The sequence below is a fragment of the Pleurodeles waltl genome, chromosome 1_1 (assembly GCF_031143425.1).
Source record: "Pleurodeles waltl isolate 20211129_DDA chromosome 1_1, aPleWal1.hap1.20221129, whole genome shotgun sequence".
Lineage (NCBI taxonomy): Eukaryota > Metazoa > Chordata > Amphibia > Caudata > Salamandridae > Pleurodeles > Pleurodeles waltl.
The window spans coordinates 899540672-899556975 of record NC_090436.1 but is presented as its reverse complement, the minus strand read 5'-3'; the positions used below and the strand labels follow the sequence as shown (position 1 = coordinate 899556975).

The window sequence follows — 16304 nt, the reverse complement described above, 5'->3', positions numbered from 1 at the left end:
CGGTAGCAACCCATTACGTCAGACAGGTGTGTTTGGCAAGTAGTCTGAAGGGGCTACTTCCTTCCCTTCGTTACTATCCCTCTACCCATGCCATCATCCTATGATTGAAACTTATTTCTTCTCCGCAAGAAAGTTATGGCTCTCTTTTCCAAGGGAGCCACAGAAGGGGGGTTCCAGTGCGAGAAGTAGGTTGTGGTTGCAAAACCCGCTACATTCTGGTACCTAAAAGGCAAGCCAGCACCCCCCCCCACCCCCCCCCCCCCCCCCCTAGACATTCAGTCCCTCAATCTGTTCCCCAAAAAGAAGTTTAACTGCTTACTCTGGCTCAGGTTCTATCTGCCCTGGACCCAGGAGACTGGACGGTAGCATTGGACTTGCAGGAAACTTATTTCCATATTCCTGTCCTGCCTACTCATAGACAGTACTTGTGGTTCACGGTGCGCCACAAGCACATTCAGGTCACCGTACTTCTGTTTGGCCTTACCAGCGCCCCTCAGGTGTTTACCAAGGTGATGGCAGTCATCGCAGCTCATCTGTAGAGAATAGGGGTGTAGGAATCTGGCTCCATATATACTATATCAAAATGAGATATAGTGTGCACAGCGTCCAGGGGTTCTAACAATGGTACAGGTTTTGGTAAAGAACTGGTGCTGGGGCCTGGTTAGCAGGATCCCAGCACACACTATCAAAGTTGGCATCAGTATCAGGCAAAAAGTAAGGGGGGTAACCATGACAACAAGGGCACTTTCCTACAAGGGGTTTCAGATTTCCCCTATCTCGACGATAGCTGTTTAAAGTGGGCTCGTCTCAGGCTGTTGTCTCTCAACTCCAGACTAGGGAGGATCACCTGCATTCGCTGGGGTTCACTATAAATGTGCCCAAGTCATTCCTGACTTCCTGTCAGATATTCCCTTTCATCCGAGCTGTTCTGGACACAGTGCAATTTCAGGCTTATCCTCCAGTGCGCCAAGTACAGGATATTCAGGCTACGATACCGATGTTTCAGCCTCTGACCTAGATTTTGGTTAGAATGATTCTGAGGTTGTTGGGACTCATTGCCTCCTGCATCCTGCTGGTGACACATGCCACATGATATATATGGGCATTGCTGTGGCCCCTTCCACCAACCGGATGTGACTGTACTGAGAGATTTGTCACCGTAGGAAGATGGTTCTCTATATAGTGCACTAAAACGATGTACACTGTAGAGACAGTCCAGTGGATCCCCAATTGGTTTTGCAGAGGCAAACATAGATAGGACTAATGCTCCATTTTGTGGTAGTGTGGGTGAGCAGTTAGGCATATCTGAGTGTAGTACTAAGCATTTGTTGTATTGGCCGAGGCGATAAATGAGACACTTTAAAGAATGAATCTGAGACCAATTTAGAAAAATAATAATGTTTTGTGTATATGTTTGAAACCCAAGAACTTTGTAATCGGGTAAGTAGACTTTTAAGCATAAATAATTTGCAGTTTCAAAAAAATCAACACTTATTACAGTTTTCACAGTTCTCAGTTCTCTCAATGTCATCCTATGGAGGAAAAACAATGTTCAGCAAACACAGGAGGTTTAACAATGACTTACGAGGTTGAGCTCAGTGAATAAAGGTAAGTACTGGCACTGATCAGAACCACAGCAACAGTTCACGTCGGGTACTCATTTGTTCTCAATGGGAGTTGGACCTTGTGACAAGCAGGCTGCAGGCTCTCGGCAGAAAGCCAGTCAGGGGCATCATGTAGGTGTGTGGTGGTAGACATGGGGTGCTTGGGGGTGTAGGTGCACCTTTGGTCCTCTTCTCCTCTACCCAGGGGCAACAGATGCAGGCATGTCTTCAGGTATCAGGATTTTACATCCAGGAGCTCTCGTGGTCAGGCGGTCCGGTGTGTTGAGGCTGCAGCCATTGTCGGGGAGTCCGGCAGGGTTGGACTCAAGCTCGTGGAACGTCGTTGTCACCAGTGACGCAACTATTATGTGGTCAGGGGTGGCTGGTGCAGTGGTTGCTGGAGCTGTAGGGTTTTCTCTCACCACCAGCCTGTGAGAGAGGGGGCCTGCATGAGGAGGTTTTAGGTGTCTCAGGTGAGTCCAAGATGGGTGAGACCATACTGGACTCGGTCTCTGGGCGGCTGGTGAACCGCGTTGACACTGTTGATTGGCTTCACCTTGGGTCGTTGGTCCAGAGGTCACTTTGGGTGTTGGGTTCTGCTGTTCCAGGGGCCGCAGAGTCCTTTCTTGAAACTTTGTTGCAGAGCAGTTCTGCTGTTCATGGGAGTCTGTCTTTGTAGAAGGCAGGCAGTCCTCCTGGGTTTCTTGGAAGCTCCGCTGCAGGACGAGACATCTTGGGCGGAGTCCATCAAGGTCAGCAGGCAGGCTGGAGGGTCTGGTTTAAAGTCAGCTGCTTCTTTACCTCTTCTGCAGGGGCAACTCTTCTTTGTCCTTTGCTTCATAAGTAGTCAGGATGTTTGTTCTAGGGTTTAGGGGTGCCATTTAATACTCAATTTAGGGCCTTAAAAAGGAGTGCTCGGTGGTAGCCAATAGGCTGCCCTCCTTTAAGGTGACTGCACCCTTCCTATGACCACTTCTGCTAGGAAGTAAGCATAATCCTAAACCCAGTGGCCTAATTCCTTCCAAACAAGATGGAGGGATTTAAAAAGGGGTGTACACTTCCTCTCATCCATCGGAAACGGCATGAAGCGGGTGCATATCCTAATCTGCCTAATTTTCCTACCTGTTCTCCCACCAAAAGCGGGGTCTTTACAGGGGGGTCGGTTATCTCCACCATATAGAGAGACCTGGGTCGCATTACAAAGGGGACTAATCTCTCCAGATTGTCCATCCTGCCTGGGTGAGGTGGTCACACCTCCACCCAGTACAGGCTTTTGTCTCAGTCCCTCAAGAGCGCTGGCTCTCACCCTGGGGGGGCCAGAAACACACCTGTGGTGGCTGACGTGGTCAGGACCAGTCCATAAGCACACTAGTAGCTGGTAGGTTTTCAGGGGGCACCTCCAAGGTGCCCTCTGAATACATTTATTAATAAATAAATCACTAGATTTAGTGAGGGTTTATTATTCTGAGATGTTTGATTAAAAAAAACCAGAGTTCAGAGAAGTCATCATGTTGCTGGGGAACTAGTAATGACCAGTGTCCACAACATGCATTAAAATGGCTTCCCTGTTCACTTACTACATAGCAGGGACATATCTGCTCCTGCATATATGCCCTCACATTAGTCCTGATGCACCCTGCCTTAAGGGTGACTTCCACCTGGCAAATGCACTGATAGGGAATCTGACACATAAGGATGTGTAATAGGTTGTGTTTTCTATTTAGTCTGCACCAACACAGGCAGTCTGCAGTAGCAGCACTGTGTGGGTTTGGTGAGTGGTCCCTGGAGGTAGCACAACTGGTGCTGTAGCTCTCAGGGACCTTCATTAGTACCCCAGGCTCTAGATACCAGCGGTATTATTTACTAGAGACTTACAGTGGGTGCTAAAGTGTGTGCCAACTGTGCAAAACAACTGTGTATTTTTGGGAAAATAGATCTGGCACTTGGGACCTGGTTAGCAGTGACCCAGTGCACTAGCAGTTAAAGCCTCTTAATAAAAAAGCTAAAAAGTGGGGCTAACAATGTCAAAAAGGGTGTTTTCCTATAGTCAGTCCTGGGATGGGGTGGCCATTTGGGAAAGGTGGAGACCAGAGGCACCTTGTCTCTGGTGGAATCCAGACTCCATGTAAACCTGTTGGAGCACTGTGTGATGCACCTAGCTTTGAAGGAATTTCTTCCCTCTATCAAGGGGAAGATGGTGCAGGTGTTCAGACAACACCACTGCCATGTGGTACTGCAACAAGCAGAGTGGGATGGGGTCATGGACACTTTGTCAAGAGGCTCTGCGCCTCTGGACATGGCTGGAACAGCAGGGCATATCCCTGGTTATTCAACATTTAGCAGGATCTGTTAACGCCATAGCAGATGAACTTATTTGAAAATGTCTAGCAGATCATGACCAGTGTCTACATCCAGAGGTGGGACAAGGTCTCTTTCAGCAGTGGGGAGGGCCTTGGTTAGATTGGTTTGCCTCCGCAGAGAACGCACAGTGTCAGCAGTTTTGTGCATTGGAGTTTCCAAGGCGGCAATTGCGCCGCTTTTCATCTCGAGTTGAACTCAGGTCACCTGTACGCCTTTCCATTCATACCACTTATGGCCAGAATTTTCAAGAAGATCAGAAATAACCAGGCCCACTTAATCCTTGTGGCTCTGGACTGGGCACGGCGAGTCTGATATCCTGAGCTGCTGAGCATATCCATCGAGGCTCTTCTGTCACAGCAGCAGGGAAGGGTTCTGCACCGAACCTGTCCACTCTTCACTTTCTTACATGATGATTAAGCGGCGACAGTTGACAGCTTTTGACCTTCCTCCCGAAGTCTGTAATGTTATCTTGACATACAGGCATCCCTCCACCAAGACTGTATACACCTGTCGGCATAAATTTGTGGCATGGTGCACAGACAGGTTTGTTGACTTCTTTCTGCCCCTCTTTCTGAGGTCCTGTTGTTTATCCTTTCCATGGCCCAGCAATGTGCTGCTATGGGCACAGTGAAAGGTTATCTGTCTGCTATTTCTGCCTTTTTGAAGTTGCTTGATAAACCTTTTTTGTTTAAATACCCATTTGTACATAGATTCCTCAATGGTCTTACACACCTTTTTCCTCCATCCCCATTCTTTAATCCCCAATGGGGTTTGAGTTTGGTTTTGACATTTCTAATGTGCCCTCCTTTCGAGATTCTCCATAATAGTCCTCTAAGGCATCTCACTTTGAAAACAACCTTGCTTGTGTCCGTTTCATCTGCCCGCAGGGTGAGCTGCAAATATTGTCATCCAAGCCGCCCTACCTTTCCATCTATCCTGAAAAAGTGGTGCTTTATACTGGGGCTTCTTCTCTGCCAAAAGTGGTCACCTGCTTTCATGTTGGCCAATCCCTCACCCCCACATCCCTCAAAGGAAGAAGAGAGACTTTACCGTCAGAACCCAACAAGAGCGTTGGCGTTCTATCTTGAACATACAAAAGAGTTCTGGGCGGATGATCAACTCTTTGTGGGCTATGTGGGTGCGGAGAACTGTAAAGCAGTGCAGAAGTGAACCATTTCCAGATGAGTTGTTCTTTGCATTAAAATCTGCCACGCACTTGCCAAAAAGCACCCTCCAGTGGGGTTGCGTCCTAATTCTACTAGAGCTACAGCTGCGACCACAGCGTTAGCACGTGGAGTTCCAATCTTTGATATCTGTCAGGCAGCCACTTGGGCATCCCTACACACGTTTATGAAACGCTACTGCCTGGACTGTCAGGTCTGTAGGGACAGATACTTTGCCCATTTGGTCCTGCAGGACTTTCTAGTATGATCTTGAGTTGCAGTCACTTCCCCTCACCAGCTCCAGGGGGTTATTGCTTGGGCATTTATTCAAAGGTAAGGAATCTGCAACTAGACATCTTTATCAGATGAACAAGTTACTTACCTTTGACACACCAGAATTCAGTGTTCTTCATGGCTGTGCGGTTCTAGTGTGGAAAGTTGTGAAATGAAACTGACGTCAGTGTACGGGGGTGGTGCCTGTATAGAAACCGCAACTTCATATCTGCTGCAGATGGCGATGGGCACAGAGCCGATTAGTGCCATCTAACGGAGCGTAAGGTTGCTGCTCAAGAAAAACCTCCAGATCCAGTCTGGGGGGAAATTCAAAGGTAGGAAATCTGCAGCTAGATATTGTGTCTACCAGATAAGCTGTTGCCGAAGGTAATTAACTTGTTTGTCAGTGCGGTGGTGCGCTTATATAGGCAACATACACGTCAGTTCTGGCATGGATGGTGTCGTCGGCGTGGAGTTGAAAAATACCACCTCCCAGCATCTAGGGGCACAGCTCAAGAATTTCTAGATCCAGTCTGACATGTGAGATAATTCTATGGTATTGAATCTGCAGCTAGGCAGTCTCTACCAGATAAGGTGTTAGCAAAAATAAGTAACATTTGTTAATGCTTCTACTGAAGTAATATTAACAAAGCATTATACCGAAATATTGTAGGCACTCATGGTGGAAAGTTTTGTAATTCCGTTTGCCTATATGCACTTTGTGATGTCTTGATATGAAACCTAAGAATGCTGTAAATTTAACACTGTTAGGAATGGAAATAAGCATACATAGCACCTAGATTACTGGCAAACTGACAGTGAATATAGCGTAACATTGCCAATTCTGTATCGCTTTAACTCTAGGTAAAAATATATTGTTGGCGCACTACTACCAAACACAATCTTCAAATGCGAAAGGCGCGAGAAGCACATGAACGGAATCCCCAGTTTACTTACTAATTAATCTTACTTGCATCTTGAGCTTCTGTCATTTACTGAAGAAAGAACTGTGATGCACATGTTGGAACTCATGAATCCTAGCACCTCAAGACAAGAATATGGGTGACATGTTTGGGTCATCTAGTCTAAACACTGAAGAGCAGAAATCTGAAAATTATGTCCAGAAGTTTCAAAGGCAAGCTGAGAAATGCTTACTGGGTCACACCTATGAGCTTGAGCCACACAGAATAGCTTAAGCTAGAGGAAATCTCACAAACAAAGAGAGCATGCCAGTCTTTCAACACAGGTGAATGTTTGTGGGATATTCATGCACCTTCCCCATCTGGCTTATACTTATTCGGTGAGACATGGATGACTTGATGTATAGTTGTAGTGAGAAGCATGATAAGTTTAACTGTAACACTATTATATTTTTAACAAGAAAGGGTCCAGTATAAAACTTGTTTCGCTCTTTTATACATAACTGCTTGGGAGGCAGATACTAATGCACCTCTGAGTTAGCCTATGCGCCTTACAAGAGATTCACAGCTAGTAATGAAGAGTGATACCACTGTAATGCTGGTGTAGTTCTAAGGTGACTAAGAATAATGCATCCTTCTGGAAGTGTAGCCCATCTTTCATAATTATGGTGTTCATAAAATCAGGGGGTGAACTATTTTGTTTGCCTTATGCAGTTGGCCCAAGCAGTCTGTACCTGTTTCTCCCTGAAAACATTTGAGCATCATCACGAGTGAGGGATCTTTTAAATTATTCTCTTGTCCATGTGGTAAGCATCTTCAGAGATTTACTTGGCCCTTAAAAATAATCCCCAAGGCCTGTTTGGTGCATGCTGTAGGGTGAGAAATTATAGGAACTTTTGCACAATATCCAAGCTCTAATAAAAGACACTATGATTACACCCGGGCTTATATTCTAGCAGCATGTTCATTCAGCAGCAATTTAAACCATATCCAAACTTTTTGAACAGCCTTACCATATGTTGGGTCTGGCATCAATGTCCGAACAATACTGCTTTATACATGTGTTGCTGGAACTCTAGGGTGTAGCTCTGCAAATTGTGCATATAGGGGCCTCTCTGAACCAGGCTACACTTGCTGTCATGCCTCATGTTGAACGAACTTTTGGCCATCATGGGAAAGAATTGTTTACGATCTAATAACATAATGTGATTGACGAAACAATCTATCTATGAATGGACTGTTAGGACATCAGATTACCTCTTCTTCTTATACGATTATTAATAAATAATTGACCAAATTTCTTAATCTCTCTAGGCTGGCTAGATAAAATGTAAGACCTGTTATGTTATCTTTTATTTGATGATATTACTCTGCTGGTGGTACAGTGTACTTTTATTAACACCAGTAACTAGATGGGCTGATTGACAAGAATTTGCAAAACCACTTTGGGTAGAAATGAAGGATTAAGAAACAGTGACAGTTCCATACTAATGGTGGTAATTGCTTTACAGATGCAGTTTTGAACACATGGTCAGTTATGTTGCTGAATCTGGGTGGGTTTATGTTATAGCATGTCTTGTCCCGTGTTATATACTGTTGTCCGGAAACTCTGGCTTCAGGATGTATACATGCAACAGGAGTTAAACAATGGGATAGCAGATAAAACACCTTAAATATGATATTTGGCAGCTGTGGGTTGAGGCTCATTGCATTTGGCTTTTCCATTTTCTTGATCCCTGCATGCACTGAAAATTATGGGAATTGTGGACTGCAAATCAGCAGGTTTAGTCATCTGTGTCTGCTTAACCCCATTCCCAGACCTTCTTAATATGGGATGCGTTATTGTGCATGTTAGACCCCTTCTGCTCTTAGCACTATTCACCACATATCAGTATGCCCCTGTATTGTATAAATAGAAGCATATTGCACATTTGTACATCCGACTGCAGGGGTCATCGGTAACTGGCAGTATTTATAGCAGTTACACATATACCAATTAATATCCTTTAGTTTGAATTAAAAAAATAAATAAAAAAAAGTTGGTGCTTCAGTGATGTGATGAATTTCTGAAAATTGCATGATGCCATTACTCATACCGGGGGTAAAAGAGCAGCCATTGGTAGCAAAATTCTTACCAACATTCCCTGTTCCAAAATGTAGCCCTTTACAATCACAGATTTTTTTTTTTAATCCTTAACATTAAGCTACATTAGTTTTTTAGTTATGGATAGTTTGATCTGATTATTTTCGGACATGGTTATTTCAAGAATGCAATTTCATTTAACTTGATTGGATGCAGTTTTAAACCTAACTGATACTTTGCTTAATTTGTTTATTATCCAAATGCTAGGTGGAAATATGTCATAAAGGGCATTCTTGAAGTTAACGTGAAGCCCAACCTTCATATGTGGTCTTGGAAGCACATTCGAAAACATAGACAACAAGTAAAGAAATACAAAGACCTATACAAAATCAAGATAACGACAAAGAAACCTGCAGCTGATAATTTAGGACAGTTGGAGGTGAGTATTTTCTTTCAGACTTTTATGCTGCTTGACTTAATGGTTCAAATCTATTTTACTTTTTTATTCCAAGGCAAAATAACACAGAAATACCAAATGCAGCCAACCTCATTGCCTGGGGTGCTGCATTGGAGAGAGAGTTAAAAAAAGAAAACTCACTCTGACATAGTGTGTTTGGGTGTCATGTGACCCTCTTGTGTCCTGTCCCTCTTCTTTTTTCTGGCTCAGACGTGCCCAGTCTTTCAGCGCAGTCAATCACAGCAAGCGTAGGTATCTAGGGCATGTCTGTTCATACAATTTGGTAGAGAGCAGTGATAATGTATGGTTGCCACAGTTCTCAATCGACATCTAACTGGTGAGTCATTGGAAGAGTCAGGCATTCCATACTCAATATGCACCATGTCTTAAGGAGGCAGGCTGTGTGCATCAAGGGTTTCTGCTAACCCCAATACAAGAGAATGGCTTGGAACACTGTTCCCAGTGGCAAACCACTGTACAGCTCCCTCCTAGATTTTAGAGGAAATGTTAGGGGGTTGGGAAGCACCAGGATAATGCATGCCGCCGGAAGGTGGGCAGCTCTGAATCAAAATGTGTGTCAGTCAAGACTGCATCCCAGTAGCGTGTGAGTTTTAGACAGGGCCACAGGAGGTGAGACAATGTCCTAGGAGCCCTACAACTCCTCCATCAATCTACACACTGCATAGTCTGTGTAGATACCAGTACATTGCAATTTTAGTGGCTTTTGCAATACTTGTGAAGTTGACTGCGGTACAGCGCGCCCCATGAGAGATCTCCTTCCATTCTTTGTGCATTAGGGTCCGCCTTAGTTCAAGTTCACATCTTTTCTGACCTGGGTATTTTTTCCTCTGTTTGAGGTTGCAGCAAGAAGGTATATAATTAAGTGACAAAGTGTTGGTACCTGTCCTTCGACAGCAGCCACTTTCAAACCGTGTTGTAGCATATGTCCACCTCTCTTACCCTCAGCTTTCGGATGGTTGACTCAGTTGTGATGTTGGCAGGATCGCAGACATTCTGTCTCTGGCAACCCAGAGTCGGTTTTTAGTTACTCAAAGAGAATGGGCCTTTAAGCATCAAAGATGTGCCCAATAGATTGAGAGCCCGACGCCTGCCAGACCATACAAACAGTAGATTGAAGACCCAGGGTTGCCTTAGTGTTTCCTAAGATAGGCTTCAGTGGTGAGTAGAATGAGGTCAGGGCCTTCCAAGTGGCGACTCAGTCCCATATCCCAAAGGTAGCTCTAGTAAAAGGTGAGGCATACAGCCCCCAGAACCTTCTGCTTCCTTCGCAAAAAGGATTTTTTTTCTAGAAATGTTCTCTTTCTATTATCCTATCCATAAAACACCAATTTTTTGGGACTGATTACATTCAACCAGGAAGCGAAGGTGCACAGCCTGGTATTAGTGCCAAAGGCTGGGAACCTCCAGACCACCCTCCCGGGCTGGGTGGTGAATCTGCATGTGGTTCATACATAACCCCGGTCCCTTCAAACAAAGCAGTTAATTTCCACCTGTGGAGATTGAAGCATTCCCATCAGGGGCGCCAAAGGAAGGGCCTGGAACAGGAATAAAGCCCTCTGAAGCATTTTCCTCTTCAGAGCCACCACCCTCCTAAGCCATGAGAGATGGTAGTGTTTCCACTGAGCAAGGTCTATACAGACCTGCTGAAGCAAGGCTCAGCTACTTCTGTAGGGGATCTGTAGCCATCAATTACTATGTGAATACCAAGGTATGACACTGAGGACCTCATCCATATTTCTGGACATCAGGTAACCAACTGTCCCTGTACAGGTGGAGTTACTGAGAGGTTGAGAGCCTGCGATTTCTGAAGGATGGTGTGGAAGCCTGAGGCCTTTCCAAAGTGCCCTAGGTTATCTATGAAGGCTGGCCGGGTCCACAGGGGGTCTTCAAGTTCCACTATAACAACATTTGCATTGAGAATAATGGTATGCTTCCCTCCCCCAAACCTCACACCAGTAATATACAGGTCATTCTGCACCCTCTGCACCATTGGCTCCATATAATAGCAAATAACTGTAGCAGCAGTGGACAGCCCTTTCTCATTCCCATACCAGTGGGAAAGGGGGTTGATTCCACTCTATTGACCCACTCTGCTGCTCTAGGCTCACCATAGTTTCTAAGGATTCAGGCACGACATTTGTCCACGTGCCCACAATTGGTCAGCATCACTTTTAGATATGGCCAATGTAACTGATCGAATGCTTTTTCAGAGTGATGGCAAGAAGTATTATTTCCCTCTTCAAGCGTTTAACTTTATCTTGCAGAGTGTTACCACCCTCACTGGCGATGGGGAATAAAGTGTGAATGATTGGGGTCCACCAGGCCCGGCATATTGGCCCCTAACCATGCTGCCAGAATGCTGATGAACGGTTTGGCATCCATGTTTATAAGTCAGATGGGCTGATACGAGCCACACTGAAGTTTGTATTTCCCAGGTTTGGGTATATCAGTGATAGAGACCTCGTTCATGGAGGGTAGAAGAGTTCCTGCATCCAGCAGTGAATTCAAGAGTCTAATGAGTATAGGGGCGAGTGACTGGCAGAATGTTCTTCAAAAAAAGGGCAGAGCAGCTTTCTGGACCTGGGGATTTTAGAAGCTTATGTTGCGCAATGGCCAAAATTACTTAATCTATGTGTATGGGCTGATCAAAGAAGTCACCCTGTTGGGGTGTGGCATGAGTCTCACAGACCAAACTATAAAAATCCCTGAAGGCGGCTGCTATGGCTGCATCCTCCAAAACGTCACTACCATCTGGCTGAGGGATGGCGTTCACCCTCTCCTCCTGCCATTTAGCTCATAACTTGTTGGCTTAAAGCCTGCCACATTTATCCTCCCCATATAGGAGTGCTGCAAGCGGAGCATTGCAATTTGGGAAAGTCCCTCACCCCTCCCGTTCCACCCTTTTTCCTTTGTGTAGTTTATTTTGCGATGTAGAGATGGCGATGAGCTCTTTCCGGACTACTACCTTTAGTGTCTTCCATACATTAGCTATGAAAGTGCTATCCATGTCATTAACTGCCAGGAAGCCAATACTTACCTGTGCAATGTGGATGCACCATGTCAGGGCGGTGAAGCAAACTTTCTTTCAGCCACCTAGCTTGATAGGTCCCCCATGAAGGGTTCACCTGAAGAGTAAGGGTCAAGGGGCATGATTGGATAAGGTCCAGCTGCTGTGATTTGGGTTTGGATGCTTTGCATGCCAGGAAAATAATCAATGCAAGCATATGTTTTATATGCATGGGAGTAAAAGGTGTAGTCTCCAGTATGCCGGTGTCCTAACTGCCACAGAACGATCAGGTCCACAACTTGGAGTCAGCTCGCTCTTTCAAGTGGGAGTGCTCCAGATTGGCCATAGCACTGCCCAGACCTGTCAAAGTCATTACTTATCACTAGGTTGAGACCCCCCTGATCAAAACTGCCAGGTGTGGGGATGCCATAATATTGGTCAGATGCGGCTAGCGATTTCGAAAAGTGGCGGGGGAATAAAATCTCCCAAAAAAAAAAAAAAAAAGCTTTCCTAAATGTCGCTGACGCTCTCCGCTGCACTGAGGGCTCCCAGCCTGCTCTGCTGTCAATAATGACGCTGCTCTAACCAGCGTTATGATTGGCATGAGCTCTCTGGCTGGGTCCTCCAATGCAGACTGAGAGCCTGGGCTGGCTCTTTCCAACTCTGCAACACAGTTCCGAGTGGGAGAGAGCCTTTGTGTGCATGTGTGTTTGGCTGGCCCGAGACTGAGGAGCCGCCCCTGATATTGGCTATGGCCTGCTTCAGATATTGCTCCCAGTTGTCATTATTAGAGGCATATATGCAAGCCAGGTTGAGAGCCAAGTCTCCTGCTTGTACCTGATATTCTAGCATTCGCCCTTGTAGCACTGAAATCTGGCACCCCATCATGCCTTTGAAGAAGTGGGAGAAAATGGAAATTCCACCTGTCTTTATAGGATTAGAGGAGAAGTTTTGTTGGGAGAAGTAACATGATTTCAGTCTGTGCCAGTCACCTGGGTTCATGTGCAGCTCTAGCAATAGACAATTATCCCCTCCTGCCTGCTCTAAATAAGACCGAATCTTCAAGTCATCTTGGGAAAGGGTAGGATAGGCCTAAAGCTCAGCTTTAAGTTCAGGAGTGGTAATGTGTGCTATACAGTGCATGGGTGCTACACGAGTCTACCATTCTGGTCATGTGAGGGTTCACCATGCATGCACCAGTGTGACTAGAATGGAGTGAGTACCCACCCAGCAATAAGCAAGAGGTTCAGTGGGTATCTGGTGGTAACTGGGTAAGTCCTGAGGATGCTCCCGGGTAGGGGCCAGCAAGTTCTACCCAAGATGGTATGAGGTGAGGTCGTCTGCCCACATGCTGCCTATACCCCAGGAGCCAAGTAAGACCCCAGCAGTTTGGCCAGGGAGGCTATGCTGCCAATGAGTCCGTAAGGGTCGTAGTTCGATTCCTGTCTCTCCAGGTCACCAGCGAGGCTGTTGGTGACTGACTGTCTGCCTCTCCAAGGCTATGGTTGCTGGGTCTGGGCAAAGGCCCTTGGGCGAGGGTTTTAAGTTGATGGAACATTTCATCCCAGTGAAAAATTAGTTGAAACAGTTTGCCCCAATTGTAAGATATCCCCTTGCTCCTGAGAAGGATTGAAATGGGTCAGACTGCCCGGCGTGCCTGGAGAGTTAAAGCAGGCAAGTTCTTGTATACACCAACTTATGGCCTAGAAAGTGTATAAGATGTGCATCCTCTCCTTACGCAAGATGGCCTCTTTCAGTTAAAAGCCATGAACACAGGTAAGGATGTGTAGGAAGTTGTCTCTGTATATACTGTCTCAAAATGAGAGATAGTTCTCACAGAGTCCAAGGGTTCCCCTTAAAGGTTGATAGTGGCAAAATTAGATAATACTAATGCTCTATTTTGTGGTAGTGTGGTCGAGCAGTAGGCTTATCAGAGGGTAGTGTTAAGCATTTATTGTACACACAAAGGAAATAAATGAGAACTTAACTCCAGGCCAATAGATTTTTATATAGAAAAATATTATTTTCTTTATTTTAGAACTACAAGATTCAAAATACAGGTAAGTACATAAATTGTAAGGTACTTGGCATAGGTAAATATGGAACTTTGAATTAAAACAGTAATATACAGAGTTTTGGCAAAAATGGCAATAAGCTATTTTAAAATTCGACACAATGCAAAAAATCAACAGTTCCTGGGGGAGGTAAGTATTGGTTAGTTTTTCAGATAAGTAAAGCACTTACAAGTTCAGTCTCCGGGGCATTGGCAGCCCACCGTTGGGGGTTCAAGTTAACCCCAAACACCCAGCAACAAAGGGCCGCTCAGGTGCAAAGGTCAAAGTAGGGCCCAAATTGCATAGGCGCCTATGGAGAATAGGGGTGCTCCGGTCCCAGTCTGCTAGCTGGTAAGTACCTGCGTCCTCGGCGAGGAGACCAGGGGGGTTCTGTAGAGCACTGGGGGTGGCGGGGGGGGTCACAAACAGGCACACAAAATACACCCTCAGCAGCACTGGGGCGACTGGGTGCAGTGTGTGAAGTAGGTGTCGGGATTCAGATAGGAATCAATGGAGAGACCCGGGGGTCACTGGCAATGCAGGAAGGGCTCAGGGGGGTTTCTTTGGCCAGCCACCTACTGGGCAAGGGGGGGGGGCTGCTGGTCACTCCTGCCCCTGGTAGTTGGTTTCTCTCGGGCCTGGGGGCTGTGGGTGCAGTGCTTCTTCCAGCCTCTGCATCCTCTCTGCAGGCGTCACTGTGGGGGTGCAGGGAGGATGACTCAGGGTGTCCACATCATTAGTCGCCAGGGGGTCCTCTCTGCAATGTTGGTTCTTCTGGACACGAGCTGGGGGCGTCGGGTGCAGAGTGTTGGGGACTCATGCTTCCGGAGTAAGGCTGTAGCCCCTTTAAAGATGGTTTCTTTCTTGTTGTTTGGACAGAGCCACTGTCCACAGGAGTTTCTTGGTTCTTTGGGTGTAGGTCAGTCCTCAGAGGTCGCTGGTCCCGCTGGATACCTCGCTGTGCAGGTTCTTTGAGTCTGGAGACAGCCCGGTAGTGCTGGGGCCAAGTCAGTTGCTGTCTCCATCGTCTCTGCGGGGCTTTCAGGTCAGCAGTCCTTCTCCTTGTTTCAGGTTGCTGAAATCTGGTTTCCTGGGTTCAAGGTTGCCCCTAAATACTCAATTTAGGGGGGTGTTTAGGACTGGGGGGCAGCAGCCAATGGCTACTGTCCTTGAGGGTGGCTACACCCTCTTTGTGTCTCCTCCCGGTGGGGAGAGGGGCACATCCCTAATCCTATTGGGGGAATCATCCAAAACAAGATGGAGGATTTCCTAAGGCAGTCCTCTCAGCTCAGGACACCTTAGAGGCTGTCCTGACTGGAGGGTGACTCCTCCTTGTTTTTCTCATTATCTCCTTAAGACTTGCTGCCAAAAGGGTGGCTGTGTCCGGAGGGTCGGGCATCTCCACTAGCTGGAGTGCCCAGGGGGCGCTGTAACACCTGACTTGAGCCTTTGAGGCTTAGGCCAGGTGTTACAGTTCCTGCAGGGGGAGGTGTGACACACCCCCAACCAGTACAGACTTTGTTCCTGGCCACAGAGTGACAAAGGCACTCACCCCATGTGGCCAGAAACCTGTCTGGATGTGGTAGGCTGGCAGTCACTGGTCAGCCTAGCACTAGTAGTTGGGCTGGTATGCAGGGGGCATCTCTAGGATGTGCGCATTTCTCAATAAATCCCACACTGGCATCAGTGTGTATTTATTGTGCTGAGGAGTGTGATACCAAACTTCCCAGTATTCAGTTGTAGCCATTATGGAACTGTGGAGTTCATGTTTGACAAACTCTCAGACCATATACCCCATATGGCTACCCTGCACTTACAATTCTCTCGTAGGGGTATTTCCGAGATAGTCATAAGCACTGAATAGTTCTGCACGCCTGCGAGGACCCCGGAGCACTGTTCTGTAGTCTATTCTTAAGTGGAGATGTTCGCCTTTCTTGAAAAAAGGCCTGTTAAGTCACTTAAGAATATCAATGTGCAGCCTAGGTGAAAGGCTACAAAGGCCAAATTGTTCATTCTTTTGGTTGGTAAGAAAGGAAGCTGTAGTACAGATATACTTTTAAAAACGTATTTATTCTAGAAATGTAGTAAAAAACATGTTCTCCAATTTTATTTACACCTTCAAATGAGGATGAAACAATGCAGGGCAGTGTAGCCCATAGGTTGCCATTATACAGAATGTAAATAGAGCTGTGCCTTTAAGAAAAGACAGTCTTCCTGTATCCCATGATGCACAGCAAAAGGCAGTTGCCGCAGTTCTTTTTTTCCGGCTCCTTCTGACAGGACCCTGAAGCATTGAGCTCTACCTTTCATAGCTTTTTTTTTTACTAAAACTCAACTAAAATCCTTTGGATTTCAATTTCA

General features: G+C 46.1%; 1 protein-coding gene across 2 annotated transcripts in view; it reads left to right on the top strand.

The window, feature by feature from the left end:
* Positions 1–16304, top strand: part of VPS13A (vacuolar protein sorting 13 homolog A) — a 1844906-nt gene that overhangs the window by 296854 nt on the left and 1531748 nt on the right. For both annotated transcript variants that reach the window (XM_069230089.1, XM_069230094.1), the window contains exon 13: positions 8672–8843. In XM_069230089.1, the coding sequence (XP_069086190.1) occupies positions 8672–8843 (172 nt within the window). The remainder of the gene's footprint in view (positions 1–8671; positions 8844–16304) is intronic.